Source organism: Atta cephalotes (assembly GCF_000143395.1).
Source record: "Atta cephalotes unplaced genomic scaffold scaffold00035, whole genome shotgun sequence".
NCBI lineage: Eukaryota > Metazoa > Arthropoda > Insecta > Hymenoptera > Formicidae > Atta > Atta cephalotes.
The window spans coordinates 3,052,696-3,074,929 of record NW_012130099.1 but is presented as its reverse complement, the minus strand read 5'-3'; the positions used below and the strand labels follow the sequence as shown (position 1 = coordinate 3,074,929).

The window sequence follows — 22,234 nt, the reverse complement described above, 5'->3', positions numbered from 1 at the left end:
AATACACCACAAATCCGTAATCATTTCTCCATCAAGAGGGCGTTTTTGAGGCCCCAATCCCCCTTTTAGTACTTGGTGAAAATTTTTCATATAATGTTTCAGAATTTTCATATAAATTTTAGAATTTTTCAAAATTTTTTAATTTTTAAGAAAATTTCTCAGATTTTTTATACAAACATTGAAACACTTTTCAGAAATGCCGAGAAAGTACACTTCTTTTTTAATTTTTCATGTATATAAATTTTGAAATATTTTGTTTCTAAAAGTTCTCATCCTATAATTTCTCTGTAATATTATAAAATTTGAAAAAGTTTAAAATATTTTTTCAGAAATTATAGAATAAGAAATCTTAAAAATCTTAGAGTAATTTAAAATTATTATACATAAAAAAAATCTTAGAATAATTTAGAATTATTATACATAAAAAAAGATATAAAAAAAGAGATATAAACTAAAAGATATGAAAAAAAAGATATAAACTTTTTTATTGTTTCTGAAAAGTGTGTTCTAATTTGTATAAAAATTTTGAAAAACATTTTCACCAGACAGGTTGTCTAAATTTTGTGGAAATGTAATGTAAATATTTTGAAATAATAATTATTGTAATTATAAATTATTTGTGTAAGTGTTTAATGACTAATAATTATAAATATTATAGTAACGTTATTGTGTATTTTTTATTTAATGTTATTATATATTTTGTATGTTGTTAGAAATATATTTTTAACATAACATAATTTAAAATGACATTCTGATTCTTTTTTAAATATCTATCTACCTTATATTGTATTTGATTACACTTTCTTCTATATTTTTATTATTTCACATTATATTATCTATTATATATAATATCTATTACACATATATCCCTCACTTTATATATTATTTTTACAACATTATTATAGTTTTATTAATTATAACATAGTATTTTTAAATAAAATATTTTATTTATCTGAATAAATTTTTGAGATGAATAAACTCATTTGAAATCAAATTCGTAAAAATATGTTTCAATTTTAACGTAAATAATAATAAAAAATTATATGAAATAATTATCTAGCATAGTTGCATTTTACAAATATTCTGTTTCAAATGTATATCTGATACGTGTTTATAATTTGATGTAACTTTGTCATTCGGAATTTAATTAATATTCGTAACAATATTAAAATATTTTATTCTAGAAAGGTCATGAATTAAATTGCTTAAAGTTTCGCGAACAGTGATATTATTGTATATTTTCCACAGATAAATTAGAATTCTGTTAAATTGTGGCATTAATTGTCATAATTGTGATTGATTATGGAAATTTCATCTCGTTTGGAGAAAACAAAGGCGGCACGAAGGTGCGAATCCGAGGATGCGATTCAAATACCGAAAATCCTCGAGACGAAGGTGGAACCGTTGTTTTCTTTGCCGTCGGACTTGATAAGTCCTAAAAGATGTAAGAGAACTGGAGAGACGCTAATTAAAGGAAAGATACAAAAATTGCGTGACGTACCTCACACAGTGAAACGTCTTCGCGAGGAGAAGTTTCGCAGGTACAAAAAGCAAACCCGAAATTTGTATGTCCAAGTAACTCCGAATATTTACTCGGTGCAATCAAAGTTAAAGTAATTAAACTAAGTTTTCAAGTATTATGTCAGATCTAAATCATGTGGCACAGTCAACGTAAATATAATTAAATTTGAATTATTTAATTTATATAAATCTACATAACTATATTAAACTTAATAAAATTATAAAATTATTACAATTAAAAATGAAATTTGAATTGAATTATACAAAAATGTTAAATGAGTATATTAAGGGATGAAAACCAATTATTCAACAGATATGCTAAACTAATTACTTAATATAAAGTGAAACGATTTATGTTATTAATAATGTGAATTAGAAAATAATGATACTTGATTAATTGTTATATTATCTCTTGGAAGAAGTTCGAAGTTTTAAATGAATCTCGATCTTTGCGATTAGATTTATGGTGGGTTTGATAGTGAAACCAGAGCTAGAAAAGGATGTGGATCTGAGTGAAGATAAGGACGTCAATAGATATTATTATTACATTTGCAATGGAGTCGATACAATTCGCACGGTGAGCGTCGAGGACATTTTCGTCGAGGCGATACTCGATTTAGTTCCTGGCACTCTACGGAAGAAATTTCCCGATTTTGTCGGTGATCTGTTCCTCGAAATCAAGGAGGACTTCACAAAAAACATGAAGAAGGCTATCATCGAGTTCGCGCTCGCGGATCCTTTCGAGGAACATCCATCACAGGTTGGCCATCGGAAGAAAGATCGAATTATAAATGAGACTTCTATATCAATTTGAGAATAAAATCAGATCGGAGGTAACTGAAGATAAGCTTAATATTTTATCGACAAGATTCTGAAATATAAGAAAAATATCGAATAATATTTCAATGAAATATTAAGGCTTACAGTTATTAAAAATAGATATTTAAATAGGAGAGTTTTAAATTTCAAATATTCCGTGGCAAGATTTTCTATCTCAACGTACAATGAATCGATTATTTCAGAAATCATGTAAGTTAATTTTTTTGTTCAAATTGAGATATCAGGGGATTCAGAAAAGGTATAATCAGGAAAGGTAGATACATGATTTTCTTTAAAAATCACATTAATTTGAGTATTTCTTTCCTACATATCAAGTTTACTATAATTTAGAGTGAGATACAATAAAGTGACTTAAGTCTTCTTACATTAGACCATAAAAATACAGACATTAATGAAATATTGCATATTGGAATTTAATGTTATGAGTTTACTTTTTTTGTATATTTTTTTAACAATAAAGCTAAATATCATTTATTTTATTATAATGTCATTTCTTTATACAACCTGTTATTTTATAACGTCTTTAGAAGGCTATCATTTACAGAATTTTCTAATTAAAAAACCCTGTGTCATATGTATGGAAATGCTCATTTTCTTATAAAAACGACATAAATAAATATTTTAATATTTTCAATATTTCATTTTTGGTTTTTTTGGGAAATAGATTTTAAAAGTGATATGTTTCATTCATTTAATATATGAGATAATAAGGAGATAATTTTTACATATTTATACAATTTTTAATTATTTTTAGCATTGCAGGTTTAAAAATTAGAACGTTTTTTTCAATTCTCCAAAAAATAGTTATTTTTTTTTTTACTTATGAAGTTACTGAAATCCTATCCATATGTAGCTAACTCTTATAGTAACAAAATTGTGAATTTATTTTATTTCATTGTCTCGATGCTTATTTTGAAAAACTGCGAAATGCAGACTAGAGATCAGAGTTCTTGCCATCGGCGATTTAATTGTGCCGATCGCGTTGCAGTTCGACATGATTCAGAAGCGGTATATTCTGCTAGATTTACGGAAGCAAATAAAGCAGTACCGCGAAATTCTGCACACCGAGTTGTATTTGATAAATCCATGCATGCGAATGATTCTGGAGCAGTGGGCTCGCGATTACAGGTATCGATCGGAATTATAAACACACTTAATTTGCGCTGTGATTTGTTGTGTAGCGAATAATGTCAATTCTTTCAGTACATTTCGGCTGATCAATTTGGAGCACATCGTCGTGCACAAGGAAAGCTGGAATCTGAAGAATTTTTACACTCTACTCATTCGTCAGATCATCGCCAATCGGCGAATTCTGAGGAATGTCTGGTATACCGGGATTCAAGAGATATTTCTCGTGGTAAAGCATTGGAAAAGAAATAACATGTTAATTATCGCTACATCACATTAAAAGAAGAATCAGGCAAATCAACTTTATTTTGCTTGATTTTTTATTCTCTCTGTCTCCTTAAGCTTTCATGGATTTTTTATTTATTTCTTTTATTTACCCGAGTATTTATTAATATTAATTTTGCCCGACAGTTAAATTTTGGAATAAATTAAAAGTTATTTCTGGAATTTCGAGTTTTCACTTTCTTTGTCTGTTTATTATTTTCATTTATATATGATAAATCTATTTAAAGATGTATTAGATGTACAGTCTTTGCAAAAAGTGACTGGAATTGAAAATTCATACTTTTTGCATAAAAATAAATGTTTATTCGTAAAAAACAATTAAAGATTAAATTTATATCTAACAATTTTATAGTTTACATTAAAATTTTCTTATTTTATTTCATTTTTTTAAAAACATACCTATTTTTATGGAAATAATTTTTTAATTACGTTTTTAAATCGCCACTAAACTTTTTGTATTACTTTCACAAATATAACTTAGAAAAATATGTAATTCTCTCCTTGGATTAATGGATTAATCGTACATTATGATTCTGCGATGATAATATATACAAATGTCCAAAGATATATAATCGAAATATTCGAAATTTTTTTACCTACTTTTAATATCGACTTTGATTTAATCTTTCTATGTGAATTTTTTATTTATCAACTGCCTTTCGCGTTGATCGTCTTTGATTCAAGTTTTTGTATTATTTATCGTTACATATAATTTTGTAATTTTTAAATTTTATTAAATAATACATGTAGTACATCCTTAAAAGCGAGAAGCGTTCTTTGATTTTTTAATTTACAGAATAATAGAAAGAATATGGTTCCCAGCCCGTTGCGACGTAAGCAGTTCAAACGGTTCTTCGATTGTGCCGGCAAATTGATGGAGGAGCAGCTTTTAAGAGTCTGCAAATATTCTCTGAAGGATTTCATTAATTACATTGTAAACGGCAAGGTGAATATACATATCTACCTTTATGATCAATCGACGCGAAATGATTTTCAGACGAGGAAACTCGCACGCGTTCGGCGTTTCCTTCCTCCGCTTATCCGCTGTCGCGCGAACGTTATTGGAACTACGAGACACAATTTCCATCAATTTCTGCTTATCAAGGCTTTTCAAGGCTCGTCCGCTTGTTCGCCTTGAGTTCCTATCGCGCGCATAATGTTATGACAATTGGAGATTTAAAAATAAACAAAAGATGACAGCTGATGGTGAAATTTAGAAGTTGTCTATTTTGCATCTTCTATAGATTATTAGCGGATAATTTAAAACAATAATTAACTTTTCTCTTTTTCAAATTTTAAGACTTTAACTTCATTTTTATTTAATTTTTGCAGATAGTTTTGCAGATTATTGATAACTTTTCTTAGAATTCTCACTTTTGTCTTTATTTCGATTGTCATGCAAAGCTTTCGAATAATAATAATAATATCAAAAAAAATAGAAGATCATATAAGAATCAAATTTAAACAATTGATATGTGAACCATTTAAAATCTGCATTCTTAATTACTTACTCTAAGATATTTGGTAATCTTACATTACATTACATTTTGGCATCTTGTGTCATTTTCATATATTCAAAAAATGTAGGAAAAAAAACATAGTAAATAAAACGCAGTAATAAAACGATTTTAAGTAACATTTAATCAACATTTCTTGACAACAACTTATGAGCTGATAGTAAAATCAGAAAAATATAAACGATTTATCTTTCTTTTAAATTTTAAACTTTCGACTTTGTTTTTATATCATTTTGCACCTAAGTAGATATTATTAATAAATAACCTTTCTGGATTTTCTAAAATTTTTATTTTTGCTTTTATCTCGATTCTCACTCAAAGTTTTGACATTTATTTTGCAAATTATGAATGGATAGTATCTAGAAAAGTAAAAAAATTTTCCTCTTTTTGAACCTTCGACTTTGTTCTTATAATATTTTTGTAAATAAATAGGTATTATTGAAAAACGATTTTTTTTAATTTCCTAGAATTTTAATTTTTACTTTTATCTTGATTTCCACGCGAACTGTTAACAGACATTTACTTTGCTTTTTTGTTAAATTATGAGCAAATAATACTTGAAAAAAAATAAGTTTATAGAGTCTTTCAAAGCTTTAAAATTATAAACATTAAACTTCGCTTTTTGCAGAAATAGATATAATTGTGATAATGAATTTTTCTGAAAATTTTACTTCTTGCTAATATGGCCCCAATTTATGGCTAATATTGGTAATATATTGTCTGGCCAATATTGAAGCCAATATCAAACGATAGGCAGTAATACTTGTATGTAATAGATAAATACATGTAGGCCAATGTAACTCCATTTCTAAAATTTTTATTTGTGTGCAAAAATTCATGTAGGTAATCAAGCTATAGGCTATAATTTTTTTGCGCAAACAACCTCGGCAAAAGTGAGAGTACAAGCAAACGAAACACTACAGGCAAACGATTTGTACACAAAGGGAGTCATATCATTTCGTACTATCTCTTTTGTATTTCTTCACAGCCCGTAGCTTGCTGCTTTAACGTGAACATCGTCGTGGTCTCCAATGAACTCGTTTTCCAACCATCTTTCAACAAATTTAAGGAATCGCTTTGCGACATTCTCAGGGCGATATGCGATGGTGTGAAGAATTTTGAAAGATTAGAGACACAACTCTACCTTGATTGGGCAGGACCTCCAGAATTTCTCAAGGTTCCGCATCATAAAATACGAAGATTCAAGTGAAGAACTGACTTCCTGTTCTGAAATCTTTGATCATAAAATAAGAATCGAAATAAAATCATTTCTCCTGTCTCTATCTTTTAATTCATTATTACGTGACTATCTAGAATATATATGTATATTAATTTTCAATTTCAATAATTGTTTGTCAGAGGACAAGGGACAGACAGAATAATATAAACACCTAATACTATTTATTTTATTATTTGTTTTATTAATAAGAAATTGGATCATTTATTTTTAATAATAAATAAATTTTATTCTCATTGGAACAGTTACTCAATGCTCGAATAGTTACCAATGAAATGTTGTACTATTCTTTTAGTAAAATGTCTTTTAATTGTTTATATAATAATACTGGAGAAGGAAATTTTTTCTTACTTTATTTTCCAAAAATTTCTCTTTATTCTTCAAAATATCTACATTTACACAAAAATTTCTCTTTATTCAAAATACCTACATTTAAATACCATTTATGGTTTTGAAGAGCAAAGTAAGAAACGAATTTCTTCCTCTAATATGTTTTAAATAATTAGAAGATGTTCTGTTAGAGAAGAATAATATATAAACATAAAGTAATAATAACGTAATATCAATATAATTTCGTATTTAACAACAAAATTTAATTGTAAAATATGTATTATATTATATGTGTTTATACAATTAAGTGTAAAATTGTAAAATTGATGTTATGTTACTGTTAGTTGCTGTTTACTGGGATTGCAGTTGCTATACTTTTCAAGTATATGTATGATACTAATCCAACAAGGATAGAATTTGTATTTAAGACAAATTATAATAAGTCAACTTCTTATTAATAAAATAAGTTGATGGTATATTTTTCACATTATTTTGTTCACATTATTTTGTCTATCTCGAATATCCTGTACGTGATAAAAAAATTATTATTAATAATTTAAATTTATATAATAATAATAATAATAATTGTTATAAAGATTACTTATATAAAATAATGTAATAATTTTAAAGAATCACAATTTTATAAATTCACGTTTTAACGTGTAACCATGAAATTATATACATTTATGTTTACATAATAAGTCGTGAATTGTTAAAATACTTGTCTCTTAAATTATTATTACAAACAGTTTCCTGTGCGCTTCGCAGCCGCAGATATCGCAGACCATCGTGGAGCAGCTCAAGAGACAGATAAATCAGCTGGTCGATCGTGAAAGAATAATTCCGGAGCAGAAGATGGCAGAGTTGAAAAAGTACTTATCGATCCTATTGCCGCAGGTGGCTGTGATAAACGTGGCTCGATAACGTCCGTTTTTTTGCAGATTCGCTTACCTCTACAATGACGAGGAACTCGATCGGACGGAGGTTTTCTTGCTAAGAGAGAGGATAAAGCTGGAGGAGTACGAAAAGAAAATTAAACTCTATCATGATCTCGCCAGAAGAATACCGATCGATATCGAGAGGACGCTTTTTGTGGGATTCTTCGAAGTTTCTCTCGCGCCCTTCATTATGGCCCTGGTGGAGAACATTGAATACTTCAAAGGACTACTAATTCAGCGCCTTGTCAATCGATATCAGAATACGGCGGAGAAGTGAATATTAAATATATATAACGCATCTAAAACTTTTTAAAATTAAGTATTAAAAATCTTTGTTAATTTTTACCTTTAACTTTTCACAATTTATTAGTTTTTAATTAATATTTTGGCAGATTTGTGCATAGTGTGGATTTCGAAATTATTTAAAGATTGATTTAAGAGACGGAATCTATTTTTAAAAGGATCTTATAGCTTTTTTTAGTAAGTTTTTTAGTAAGATTTATTATAAGTTATTATTTTATTGCATTATTTCATTAACATTTTAACGTCACTGTAGCTTTCTCTGTAAAGATAATCATTACTTTGAGAGAACCACATATTTTATTGGAGCATGTAGTAGAAAACATTCTGTATGATGTATATGTATTAAAATTAGTCCATGTTAAAATTTTTGTATTGAATTTTTAATATATCTGCTTGTTAATTTAACATTGTGTGATTCTGTTATTTAAATATTTTATATTAAATTGATATTCAACACTTTTTAGTATTAAAATAATGCAACTTAGAGTAAGACGATAAATAATAAGTGATAAAAAATAATATTATAATTTTAAAACAATTTTAGGATAAATGAATGAAGTGTATTAATTTATATATTATAAATGTTAATTTTATTGAAAAAAATAATTCCACAATCGTGTCACTGTTATATTTTTTATGTTATAATTTCTTTTGTAATTTATTTTTACTTTCTAACAATTTATTTTGTGTAGTTAAAATTTGAATGGATCTTTGGAAGAAGAATTTAACACAAAATGTGTTAAATTTAACATGAATTTTTTTAACAATATAGATTATAATAATTAATTAATTATAATAATTAATTATGCAAAATTTGAACTTTGTATTATTTTTTTATTTATGCAACGATTATTACATAATGAAACATGCACAAGTCGTAACTTTTTTGCATTTAGCACGTGAAATTAATTGCGGAGTTATTTTTAAGTTATTCTGTGTACAGTTAATTTGAGTTTCCCCTATAATTCTCTATCCCTGAATGTTATATAGCGTTCATTTCTCTCAAACTAATCTGTATCCAGTACCACAGCGGAATATGAAGCTATATCCGAGCGAATCCTCACCCCACCTCCTGATACTGCGGCTCTGATGGAACTCATCAAGTTCGTCCGAATTACTAGTGACGTCACTCTAAAGAGCCTGGAGCTCAGACTGCTGGAGGTGATCGAGTACATCGTGCTTCTGTCAGATTACTGGCTGCTAACGGAGAGCGAGATAAGTAACAACAGCACGGTCTTCCAATGGTATCACAGAATGCCCCAGATCTTGGAGGACAACCGAATGATCATCGAGAACAAGACGCAGGAGTACCAAAATGCGCTAAAAGGTAGTATCATTCCCTCGATGATATTCTGATCGACAATAATCTGGATTAATTTAATTACTTGAATTATATTCAGCCATGTTCAAGATTAGAAATCTTTATAAATTTCATAATTTTTAGTTAGAAATAAATTTAAATAAGTACGATAGTTTGTTAATAGGTTTATTTATTAATAAATTATTAATATTTAATATTTTATTATGTATTTCTTTTTTTGTTCTGTAATTCTTTTTGATAAATTTTCTGCTAGTTTTCTGTAAATTATTCGTCCCAATTTTTTCATAATTTTAATTTATAAATCTTGTTTCGAAATGAATTTTCGATTACAAATTTTTTTCTTTAAGTGACTTTCTAAATATTTAATTGAATTGAAATCACAACTTTGTGGAGATCAATCTACATGATCTTATTTTTTTAAACTATACTATTAACATGCATTTAAACACAATTATGCAATAAATTTCAGAAAAATAGGCACGCATGGATCTTAACTTAATCCCAGAAAAATTATTAAAAAAAACAATAATTCGTATTTTTTTAAAAAGACTAATTAATAAGATATCTACACCAAGAAAAAATATACTAAATTTTAATAAATATTTGTTTAGATAGTATTAATTTAACATTTATATTTACGATATAAATAAACTGTAAATACGGTCAATATTTATATCAAATAAAAAAATTATTGCTGAATCAAATTAATGTACCAAAAAAGTATGTTTACAAACGTGTAAATATTCAGTTAGTATCATTCAAACAAATATTATTAACATTTAGTACATTTTCTCTCAGTAATAATTTTGGATATGACTGTATTATTAATAATTTAAACTGAGATTCATAGAATTTCGTTACATAGAAATAAATTTCTTTCTTTCTAAAAATATAAACCACGTATTTTTTAAAATTGAACGTTTGATTTTTTAAAGTAACACTCAATAAAAAATTGATCACTCGTCGCAAATATTTTATATTTACATGTCTCCATGTGTTAGCGTTTATCAAAATTAATTTATTTTATGTTTGCCTTTTTAAAAATTATTTTATTTTTGACGTTAACATTACGTATAAATATATTTTGAAAGACACAGTTTGTTTTTTTTTTCTACAGTTAGATATCAGAAATTCGTTGAGGAACTGGACTCATATGTGAAGCAAGTGGAAGAGATGCAATATTACGGCAACATCGAGGAGGTGTATCAATATCAGCGCAAGGCGCAAATTTTGGAGAATCGGTTGATCACAGCAATGGACAAAATTGACAAGTTCAACGAGGAGGAGGTTGCCTTCGGTTGGGAAATCACGCAATATCCGTTACGAAAACGGATTGCTGATCGTTTGCTACCGTTCAAGAAGCTCTTTGACTGCATCTGCGAGTATTTGACCAAATATGACAAATGGATAAACAGCACAATCGGCTCTTACAACCCCGAAGACATTGACAATGACGTAGGAACGTATTACAGGTCGATATTCGTCAAAGTTATATCGAAGTTATAACAACACTAAGAACAAAACAATTTTTAATTTTTATGCCTAAATTAAATCAATTTAATGATTATAGACAAATAATTATAGAAAAGATAAATATTATCGTAGTAGTGAGTAGAGTTTTCTAATTAGGTAATAAATTTTGACCAACTTTTCTCAACAAATAACAATGCATATATTTTATAAAGCCTTTTACACTAAAAGAAGATATGTTTTTCAAAAATTAAATCATTTTTAATTTTTATAAACTCTGTTTTGAATTTCTTACATAGATAATAACGCAAATTTAACAACGACAACGATGTGATTTATATTATTATTACGCCGCATTTGTGATTGGTTTTTTGACGATAAAATCGAATGTAGGATAATCTACAAGTTGGAGAAGGCGTTCCAGGAGCCGGACGTGCGTGAACTAGCGGCCACAGTTCGTGAGAGAATCGAAGAGTTTAAGGATCGAATGCCAGTGGTGATGACTCTGGGTAATCCTGGTTTGAAAGCGCGGCACTGGGATCAGATCTCGGCGATTGTGGACATTCCAATCAAGTTCGATGTCGATCTAACACTGGGTAAGATCCTACTTATGGGTCTGGACGCTTTCGTCCCGCAATTCGAAGGCGTCTCCGAAGCTGCCACGAAAGAGGGCACTCTGGAAAAAGGTATGGACAAGATGCATCGTGACTGGGTTGATTTGACCTTTACGGTGAATCCTTACAAGGACACCGGTACCTTTGTCATCGCCGGCGTCGACGAGATACAGCTCTTACTGGATGATCACATTACAAAGGCGGTGATCATTAAAAATTCACCTTACATCAAACCCTTTGAGGAGAGAATACTGTAAGAATTAATTCTACGAAGAGCTTAATGTTGAAAATAATGAATTAACATTTCCAGAAGCTTGAACCTCTCAATTTATTTTAATATATCTTTTATTTATTAAATTATTGTTTTTTTATTCATTATTATTTATTAATTTATTATTATCTTCTTTATATTAAAAGTAATAATCTGTATCATATATCTTATCTCTACAAATATTGTTACTTATAATTTTTATTATTGCGTTCTAATTTATTTATTGCAATTTTATTTATTTATTGTTTCAGTATATTTATATTTTCAATATTTATAAATATTAATTATTATTTTGATATTATAAATTACAAATTACATTTATAATTGATAAAATTATGAATTTCAAACTGATAAAATTAATGTTATTATTTAATTAATTAAATTTATTTTATTTGATAAATAATATTTTATTTACGTAATCAATTTACTTTATTTAATTTTATTTCGTTAGTTAGTTTAATTTTATTAGTTTGTGATTTATGTATAATAACAATTATTTAATATTATTACATAAAATTTTTTAATTTTAGCAAATGGGAGAAGACATTACACCTGCTGGAGAACATTCTGGAACAATGGTTGAAGGTGCAGGGCACATGGATGTACTTGGAACCAATCTTCACTTCGCCGGATATCCAACAGCAGATGCCGGAAGAAGGAAGGAAGTTTGTGCAGGTCGACAAGATTTGGCGGGAGATCATGAAGAATGTCTACAGCGAGCCGCACGTTCTTGCTATCATCGAGATCGAGAAGATGCTGGAACGTCTGAAAAAGAGCTTTGGGCTGTTGGAATTAATTCAAAAAGGTCTGAATGATTATTTGGAGAGGAAGAGACTCTTCTTCCCCAGGTTCTTCTTCCTCTCCAACGACGAGCTGCTGGAGATTCTCTCCGAGACGAAAGATCCGACACGGTAAGTCATTTATAAAATCTCAAATTCAGAAATACTAAATGTATAATAATAATAATAACAATCTACAGAAAGTAACTTTAGTTTATAATTTTACATATAAAATTAATAATGTATAATTTTAATTTTGTAAAATTTGATCTTATTCATGTTTTTAAATTTCTACTTTAGATCTTAATGTGTATATTTTAATTTTTATTTTACTAATAATAAGAGAGATAAATTATATTATTCTTCCTTGATTGTTTTTCTGAGAAAGAATCAAATACGATTTAATTAAATAAATTGTTTATGTAATTATATAATAATAATCTATATTTAAATAAATAAATAATACATAATTTATTTGATTTTTTATTTCAAGAACTAGAAGTATAAGATTAATTTTTATTGAGTGAAATTGTTCTTCAGCGTGCAGCCGCATCTGAAGAAATGTTTCGAAGGCATAGCTCGACTGAGGTTCAACGAAGAGCTTGAAGTGCTAGCGATGCTATCCACGGAAGGCGAAGAGGTTGATATCTTAGAGATCATATCCACTTCCATTACTAGAGGACAAGTCGAGAAGTGGCTGATTGAGCTCGAGACGGAAATGCGGAAGAGCGTGCGTCACATGGTGTACCAAGCGATTCTGGCGTACCACATGAAGGTGAGAACGACTTGGGTCCTCGAGTGGCCCGGTCAGACTGTTCTCTGCGTAGATCAAACATATTGGACGCAACAAGTCGAGGAGGCCATGCTGAAGGGAGTGGTTGGTTTGAAAAGATACTTGGCGCAATGCCAGGAAGAGCTCAACGACATCATTAAGCTGATCAGGGGAACCCTTTCGAAGCAGAATCGCATCACGTTGGGTACGTAATTAAACTGGTGCTTCTAAAACATTTTGGAGTATTTTTAATAATTTTATATATCGATGGGAACTGTTTGTTGATTTTTTTTTTTTAGAGGCGCTGGTTACTTTGAATGTTCACAGCAAGGACGTCCTCGCGGAACTCTATGAGGAGCAAGTTATAAAAAATACCGACTTCCGATGGTTGTGCCAACTTAGATACTACTGGCTGGTACGTCTGTTTAATTAATATTCAATATTTATTGCAAGACTTTATCTTAAATACGTTACTTTAACGTATCTTTAACTTATTTCTAGATAGCACAAAATATTCCATGAATAATTTTATAAAGTTAAAATGTTCTTAATTATTTGAATCGAAAATATTTGAATCGAATTCTGTGAATAAAACATTCTATTCAGAAATTTATTATATATATATTTATAATAAAACCATTTATAAAATGTTCCTCAGGATATTCATAAAGTTAATGAACTATGCACGATGTACTTTTTATCATAAAACAAGATTAGGTCCACTTATATAAAATATTCCACGTTCAATATTCCATTGAATATTGTATAAAATGTTTTATGTACATTCAGTAAATATCTATATTCAATAGTAAGTTATTCAAATGCATTATAAAAATACGATTAATATTTGATAGTTTTTTTAGTATTTCTGTAGAATGTAGTTATTTAAACAAATATTCATAGAATGTTTATGTGCTTTCTGGCATTTTTGTAAAATAGAGAAAACTTTACATTTTATCTTTTAAATTTATAATTTAATAAATTTAATAAATTAATTGAATTTATTAAATCAATACATGTAATCAAAATAGCGTTTATAATTACAGTTATAATTAGTAATTTGTCAAATTAATTCGTTACTTCTATTGTATTTTCATTTTACTTCCGATTCTGCATTATTTACTGCAATTACATCTTGTCCGAGTAGGAGGACAACATGTGGGCGTATATGATCAATTCATACATATGCTATGGCTGCGAATACCTCGGCAATACATCTCGCCTGGTAATCACTCCCCTGACAGATCGATGCTACCGCACCCTTTTCGGCGCCTTGAGCCTTCACCTGGGCGGCGCACCCGAAGGACCAGCCGGTACTGGCAAAACGGAGACCACGAAGGACTTGGCAAAGGCGGTCGCTAAGCAGTGCGTGGTCTTCAATTGTTCCGAGGGCCTCGACTATATCGCGTTGGGCAAGTTTTTCAAGGGTCTCGCCTCGTGCGGTGCCTGGTCTTGCTTCGATGAATTCAATCGGATCGATCTGGAGGTCCTGTCGGTCGTCGCGCAGCAGATCCTGACGATTCAGTGCGCGATCAACGCCGGCGCCGAGAAGTTGATCTTCGAGGGCACGGAAATCTATCTCGACCCCACTTGCGCTACATTCATTACTATGAATCCGGGTTACGCCGGCAGAACCGAACTGCCGGACAATCTCAAGGCCCTCTTCCGGCCAGTAGCAATGATGGTGCCTGATTATGCTCTTATTGCGGAGAATACCTTGTATTCTTATGGGTTCTACAATGGTAGACCGTTAGCCGTGAAGATTGTCACCGCTTACAAGCTCTGTTCGGAACAACTTAGCAGTCAGAATCATTATGATTACGGCATGAGGGCAGTTAAATCCGTGCTGATCGCCGCCGGCAATCTAAAGCTTCGCTATCCCCATGAATCCGAGGATATCTTGATGCTGAGGAGTATCTTGGATGTTAATTTACCAAAGTTTCTAGTCCATGATCTACCGCTTTTTGAAGGTAGATTTTCTTCTTGCGTCTTTTTCTTCTACTTTAGAGGTGAATAATTGGTCCAATTTTTTTTAATTTGTTTGACTTTGTTAAAAATATGTGAGCAAAGTGGATAATTTTTTAAATATATGTGTTTTCTTTACATAAATGATTCAGCTCATTATTCATAAAAGTATTAATTATAAACCGAGATTGAAGTTAATCTTCATTGATAAAAAGAATTTTAAGGGATTTTCTTTAACACCAGGAATAGCTTCGGACCTGTTTCCCGGTGTTGTGCTACCAACGCCAGATTATACACACATCAACGCGTGCACACGGGATGCGTGCGCCATGGCAAATCTGCAGTGTACGGATTATTTCCTAGAGAAGATCCAGCAGATCTACGAAATGATGATCGTGCGCCACGGCTTCATGATCGTCGGGCTGCCGTTCGGCGGTAAAACTTCAGCCTATAGAATGTTGGCAGATTGTCTCGGTCTCTTAGAGGACAGAAAGTTGATGGACGAGCATCACGTAGAGATCACCGTCATCAATCCCAAGGCCATCACGCTGGGCCAATTGTACGGCCAATTCGATCCCGCGTCGCACGAATGGAGTGACGGAGTTCTGGCGGTGTCCTACCGAGCCTTTGCCACTTCCCTTAACCTGAATAGGAAGTGGCTGGTCTTCGACGGCCCCGTAGATGCAATATGGATTGAGAGCATGAATACGGTACTGGATGACAATAAGAAACTCTGCCTTATATCCGGAGAGATCATCATGCTCGCACCTACGACGAATCTGATTTTCGAGCCTATGGATTTGGAGGTAATTCATAAATTATTTTGATTCAACTTCTATCAAAGTCAACATTCTATTGCAAAGTTCGTTTGTAGAAAATGATTATCTTATCATTGTGTATACAGAAAAATTTCTTAAAACAAAAAGCAAATTTTATCTCTTTTAAATTTGCAATTATCGAAAAGTAATTTAAAAATGCACTATTATTTTCATGTAGATTCATGTAATTTTATTAAACGATTGACTCAAAATTTTCTATATGTCTTTTATAAAATCATGATTTTTAACCCTTTTCTTCTAAGCATAAAATATTTGCTCTTAGAAAATAAGTAGAAAATTTAAATTTTACATTTCAAAACTTAAAGTTAAAAATTATTGTTATTATTATTATTATTATTATTATTATTATTATTATTATCAGGTTGCATCACCTGCCACGGTGTCACGATGTGGTATGATCTACATGGAGCCAGTGAGTCTGGGTTGGATGCCACTTTTGATCTCGTGGCTGAACACATTACCGCTCAGTTTCACCGAGAATATTAAGAACCATTTGAAAGACATGTACCTGCGTTTTTGTCCGCCTTTGTTGCACCTGATACGTCGTTGTGGCGCAAAGGTCTAAAAAAAAACTGCTCTTTCTCACGAAATTTAAAGTCTTTTAAAGAAATTTTTATTCCCAACACTCAATTCTGGATTCATGCTTGAAGAATATCAATTGTTAGGAAAAGAATAAACAAATAAACTTTGTTCGTGTTACGCGAAACTTTTCTCGTTTCCGTCGGAAATTATAAGTTCTCACGGTCTTTTCTCTGCCTGCAGGAAATGATAACGATGCCGGATGCTAATCTAACGCGCTCAATTATGTACCTGTACGACTGCTTCCTGGATGATTTTCGCGACCAGAAGTACATGAGCGCGCTTTCCGATTTGGACATAAAAGCGCAAGTGGAAGTGAGTCTAAATTATATTACATAAATTGTGAAATCATCAGGTATCTTTTCAGATATACTATTATTTTACTTTTAAATTGGCAGAAAAATTCCGATTCTCAAAGAAATGCAGTTTGCTATTTTTATTCATCTTATCAATAATAATAATTAAACAGGAAAAATAACAGGTACAGTTATTTTTTATTTATACAGTTATTTCCATTTTGTTTAATTTTATATTGGCAGAAAAAATTCTGATTATATATAAATGTATTTCTCGAAAAAACTGCAGTTTTTTATTTATTTTTTATTTATTTTCTTAATAATAATGGTATAAACACAAAAAGATTAAACGGACGTAATTAATATTAATTTATTGATTATTAATCTTGATTTGACACCGATTTATAAATAAGACAGATATTTAGACATTAATTAAATTATAATTAATTATATAATTATAATTTTACAATTACTCTTACATTAAACTAATAATCAGCATAATAATTTTATGTTTAAATATATACTGAATTTACCAACATTTCAATCATTTTATAAAGCATGAAGTCATTTTAGTGAAGAAGTGTTTAGAAAGACATTTGCCAGTATTTATAATTGATTCTTATATTTAAAATTGTTTCAAGTACAATCTTAAGATATTATGAACTAATTAAAGAGCAGCATTAGCACCTTAAAACATTAATCTTACATTGGCGGATTCATAAAGTCAAAGGGAGATCACTGGGGCAAATAAAAGCTTTTTTATAAAGTCAAATATAAAAAAATAGAACATTAAATTATTATTTAAATTATTATATTGAAAAGTATTATTTAAATGTACAATTTATAAAATGTTTATTTAAAATTATGTTAAGACAAAAGAAGAAGAAGAATATAAATAGAATCTATGTTTTCTATATTTACACTGAGAAAAAAATATAGTCAATTTTAATAAATATTTAATTCAATACTGCTAACTAAACATTTACTTACACTAAATAAATATTTGGTCAGTAAAATAAGAGATTGTTAAATCAAATTAACATTACTTGTATCAAATAAACATATCTTTATATTTAATAAATATTTAGTTGGTAGTATTCACACACTAAATATTTATTAAAACTGACTATATTTTTTTTCAGTGTAGAAATTTCTTAAATTAAATAATTCTTAAATTAAATATTTTTGGAACGTCAAAATTGTAATTAATTCAAAATATTATATAACATTTCGCTATAAATGTTTTTGAAAAAAAAGAATTCAAAGGGAGAGCGCTTTTATAATTTCTTTTTCGTGAATCCGTCAATGTCTTATTGTCTTAAAATAAGAACGATCTATGAATATCAGTCTTATTCTTTTCACAGGGCTGCTTCTTTTTCTCGTGCATCTGGGCGATGGGCGTCATACTGATGGCCAACTATCGCGAGTGGTTTAATATTCTCTTCAGGGCGTTGACGGAACGTGAATTTCCTCAGGAAGTTCGTCAACGCTTTGGCATATCGCCGGAAATCGGCAATCCGACGGAACCCTATATAGTCTCTTTGCCGATCACTGGATCGGTCTTCGACTACAAGTACATCAAAGAGGGTAAGGGCAAGTGGAAACTCTGGCTGGAGGATCTGAAGGATGTTCCGCCGATTCCCAGAGACATACCGGTCAACCAGATCATCGTCTTCACGGTGGAGACCATCCGATATTTCCATCTCTTCTTTTATCTCGTTCGCCATCACAAGCCAGTTCTTATGGTCGGACCGACGGGCACCGGAAAGTCTGTTTATATTATGGAGTTCCTGCTGAAGAGCAATCCCGAGATCTTTAAACCACTCTTTGTGATATTTTCGGCACAGACTACCGCCAATCAGACACAGGATATCATTATGAGCAAATTGGATCGAAGGAAGAAAGGTTTGTCTCTCAATTTAAATATTCGTTTTATTAAAATTACACGGAAAAACAGTTTTGCTGAAGTATCTAAAAGTTTAACAAGATACAGATCTGAAAGTAATTTTGTTAGATTATCAAAATATTGTAATTATGTAACGTTATTAGATTACTAGATCTTTTTATTGAATTCGAGGACAGGTTTCAACTTTTTTGCGAAATATGCTGGCACACAAGAAAAGTTAATCCATATATAAAATTACTGTTATTTTATATATTGTTTTATATTGTTTAACAAATTGTATAAGTAAACCGGAATTTAATATATTAATGTTATACAAATATTTTTAATGTTTACCATATTTTTTTAATTATTATCAATAGCACATTATTATCAGTGCTAGCATTGTAATATTTATTTTTCTATACACCAAAATGAGATAGAACAAGAAGAAAGAAATAGATCAAATAAGATGTAATTGTTCGTCAATTGTTTTTCATTTCAGCGATAATTACAACAATAAAACAATTAATACATTTGCAGCAATTAGGTTATTATCGATGGAATAGAATCGATAATCACAGAATTATGAAACTGGGCATGCCTTAATATCATGTTGTACATACATATATTGTATTGTACTAAAACATGTTATAATAATATCGTTTCCGTAGTACCAATAATCCAAGAATGATAAATTTGAAGACAATCTGGGGACAAACTTTGTTCGAGGACACAAAGTTCAATCTGAGGACTATCCTTGGAAAATGAGAACGTATAAGACGCTAATTGCTAGAACATTAAAACTTTTTACAGCATTGCTTATTATGCTTTCCTACATAATTATTTTGTTCCCTACATCATTGTTTTGATGGTCTAATACAATTATTTTCAGATCTGTATCTACTAAACTACTTTTTATATTTCAGCATTTCTTATATTTGTTCTTTTCATGTATTATTATATTGTACAATTATTGAAATTACTTTAAAATCATGTGTGAGATAAAGAAGAAGTCGTTATTTGTGAGGTAATCAATTTTATAGGTCTTACCACTTTTGAAGTTGTTATTGACGGATGACAATATTTTAAATATTTTATTTAATATATGTATATATAAACAATTAAGATATATATATATATATATATATAAATTATTAAGATAATGTATATAAATTAATAATTATTACTGGAGATTATTAAGATTGCTTCTTCTAATAAAATTAAAAGGACATTTCAAACCATAAAGTTCTATAATTTTGTAGAAAATAATTATAAAGCTTTTTCTAAAAAGCATTTTAAACTTATTTTAAAGTACGAGATCAAAATCTCGTTAAGTTTTTTCTTACAAAAAAAGAAAGTTGTTTTTAACTTTGCTCAAGAGTATTTTAAAGAAGAGACTTTTTAAGCTTTTTGGAACATCTCGGGCGAAGTTAAAAAAAATAATTTGTTTTCAGCTCCGTGTATGATCTTGAAGCTGAAACTTTTTCGTTGAGTTTGCATGATCGACATAGAAATGCGGCCGTTTAAAGTATCGCAAAAAATATAACACTTGATGGATTTTAGAAGCGGGAAAGGCAAAATGCTATTTCGAAAATAGTTCTTCAATTATTATAAGGCTGATATTTACAGTCTGTTCTTATCTTAAGACCATCTTAAATAACATCTTAAGCTATGCTTTGTGGCTGATATTCATTATCCGTCTTTATTTTAAGACTGTCTTAAGTAATGTCTTAAGATGCTAATACATCTCCGAGACATTACTTAAGATAGTTTTAAGTTTATAACATTTTCTAGATTATACTTAAGACATCATATGTACATATAAGAACCAACTGTATATCAGTCTGTGATTGGCTTATGATATCTTAACACTGTATTTATATAAAACGGTCTTAAATATATGGATCTATCATAAATATCGGTTTAAGATATATTTGTAATTTTGTCTTTTTGCCACAAAAAAACTTGACCAGTTATGAAGATAGAGAAGACTTTAGGCAAAAGTCTGTTTTGAAAATAATTGTTTTTATACATATTAATTGTTACATTTGTAATTTCATCATTTTTTATTCAAAGTGTTTTTAAATTTGTCGAAAAGCCCATTTATCTTTAGTTATCATTATTATGATCATTATTATTATTATCATGATTCACTATTATTATTTAATAATTATTTCTAATAAGGTCTGTATGGTGCGCCGCCCGGCCAGCACTGGGTGATCTTCGTAGACGACGTGTCGATGCCACAGAAGGAACAATTTGGCGCGCAGCCTCCCATCGAACTTTTGCGTCAATGGCTCGATCACTGGACTTGGTACGATCGGAAGAACGTGGTACCGATCAAGCTCGTAGACGTTCAGCTGATGTGCGCGATGGGTCCGCCTGTCGGCGGACGTGACGTCACGCCACGATTTAAGCGGCATTTCGTCACTCTGGCAATCTCGGAGTTCGATGACGATGTCCTGGTCACTATATTTAGCAAGATTACCGCCTGGCACTTTGCTACCCGTGATTTCCCAGAGTTTTTTGACCCGTGCATTGATCAATTAGTCTACGCCACTCTGGACGTGTATAAGGAGACGAGAATGAACCTGCTGCCGACCCCCGCAAAGTCACATTATCTGTTCAATCTGCGAGATTTCTCGCGGGTCATTCAGGGTGTGCTGCTTTCTACTCCCGAAGCCATCGTCAGTGTGGTATGATGTCAACTATTAAAATAGAAATCGTACAAAATTATTTTCTTAATTTGTTTTTTAAGAAGAAAGTGAATAATTGTAAAATTAATGATATTTTTGCTCCTATATCTTTTTTTTTGAAATTGTTCTTTAAAAAAAATATATCACACTTTATATTATCTTCACTTCATGAATAATTTAATAGATAATAATAAATAACATTAGACCGATACGTTAATATACATCAACTAAGTAGAAAAATGCATTATTCGGTTTTTACTGGATCTTACAAGGGAAGGTAGTGTAAACAGACCTTGTCTAACTTTATGTTTTACTACTCTTCATTAATTCATAAGCAAGTGGCACGATGTAATATTCAAGTATTTGACAAATTTGCATCAAAAGTTTCTTGTGCGCCTCTTTATGTAACTTTTTACAGAATGTAAATTTAAATGAATGATCAGGCAACGTATGTAAAAAACTTATTTTGTAATCATAACGTTATTTTAATAATTGCGTTTGCGCACTTATATGAATAATATTCGCAATTTAAATAAAAATTCTAAAATTTTCATTGCAAATTTTTCGCGAATTTTTTAATATTATGTTTCGCCAATTGAATGAATTAATAGGAAATAAGTAAAACATATTTGAGTGAAATTCAAACAT

The 22,234-nt window shown here is 30.0% G+C and overlaps 1 protein-coding gene across 1 annotated transcript in view; it reads left to right on the top strand.

The window, feature by feature from the left end:
• The first annotated feature begins 1,984 nt into the window (after positions 1–1,984).
• The window catches only part of LOC105621681 (dynein heavy chain 7, axonemal), a 39,446-nt gene continuing 19,196 nt past the window's right edge, over positions 1,985–22,234 (top strand). Inside the window, exons 1-19 of the mRNA XM_012203146.1 lie at positions 1,985–2,281; positions 2,544–2,550; positions 3,543–3,718; positions 4,571–4,720; positions 6,280–6,497; positions 7,608–7,730; positions 7,800–8,069; positions 9,122–9,426; positions 10,538–10,892; positions 11,284–11,757; positions 12,306–12,686; positions 13,095–13,531; positions 13,626–13,741; positions 14,474–15,296; positions 15,535–16,097; positions 16,492–16,689; positions 16,893–17,024; positions 18,370–18,910; positions 21,075–21,586. Coding sequence (XP_012058536.1) covers positions 1,985–2,281; positions 2,544–2,550; positions 3,543–3,718; positions 4,571–4,720; positions 6,280–6,497; positions 7,608–7,730; positions 7,800–8,069; positions 9,122–9,426; positions 10,538–10,892; positions 11,284–11,757; positions 12,306–12,686; positions 13,095–13,531; positions 13,626–13,741; positions 14,474–15,296; positions 15,535–16,097; positions 16,492–16,689; positions 16,893–17,024; positions 18,370–18,910; positions 21,075–21,586 — 6,078 coding nt within the window. The remainder of the gene's footprint in view (positions 2,282–2,543; positions 2,551–3,542; positions 3,719–4,570; positions 4,721–6,279; positions 6,498–7,607; positions 7,731–7,799; positions 8,070–9,121; positions 9,427–10,537; positions 10,893–11,283; positions 11,758–12,305; positions 12,687–13,094; positions 13,532–13,625; positions 13,742–14,473; positions 15,297–15,534; positions 16,098–16,491; positions 16,690–16,892; positions 17,025–18,369; positions 18,911–21,074; positions 21,587–22,234) is intronic.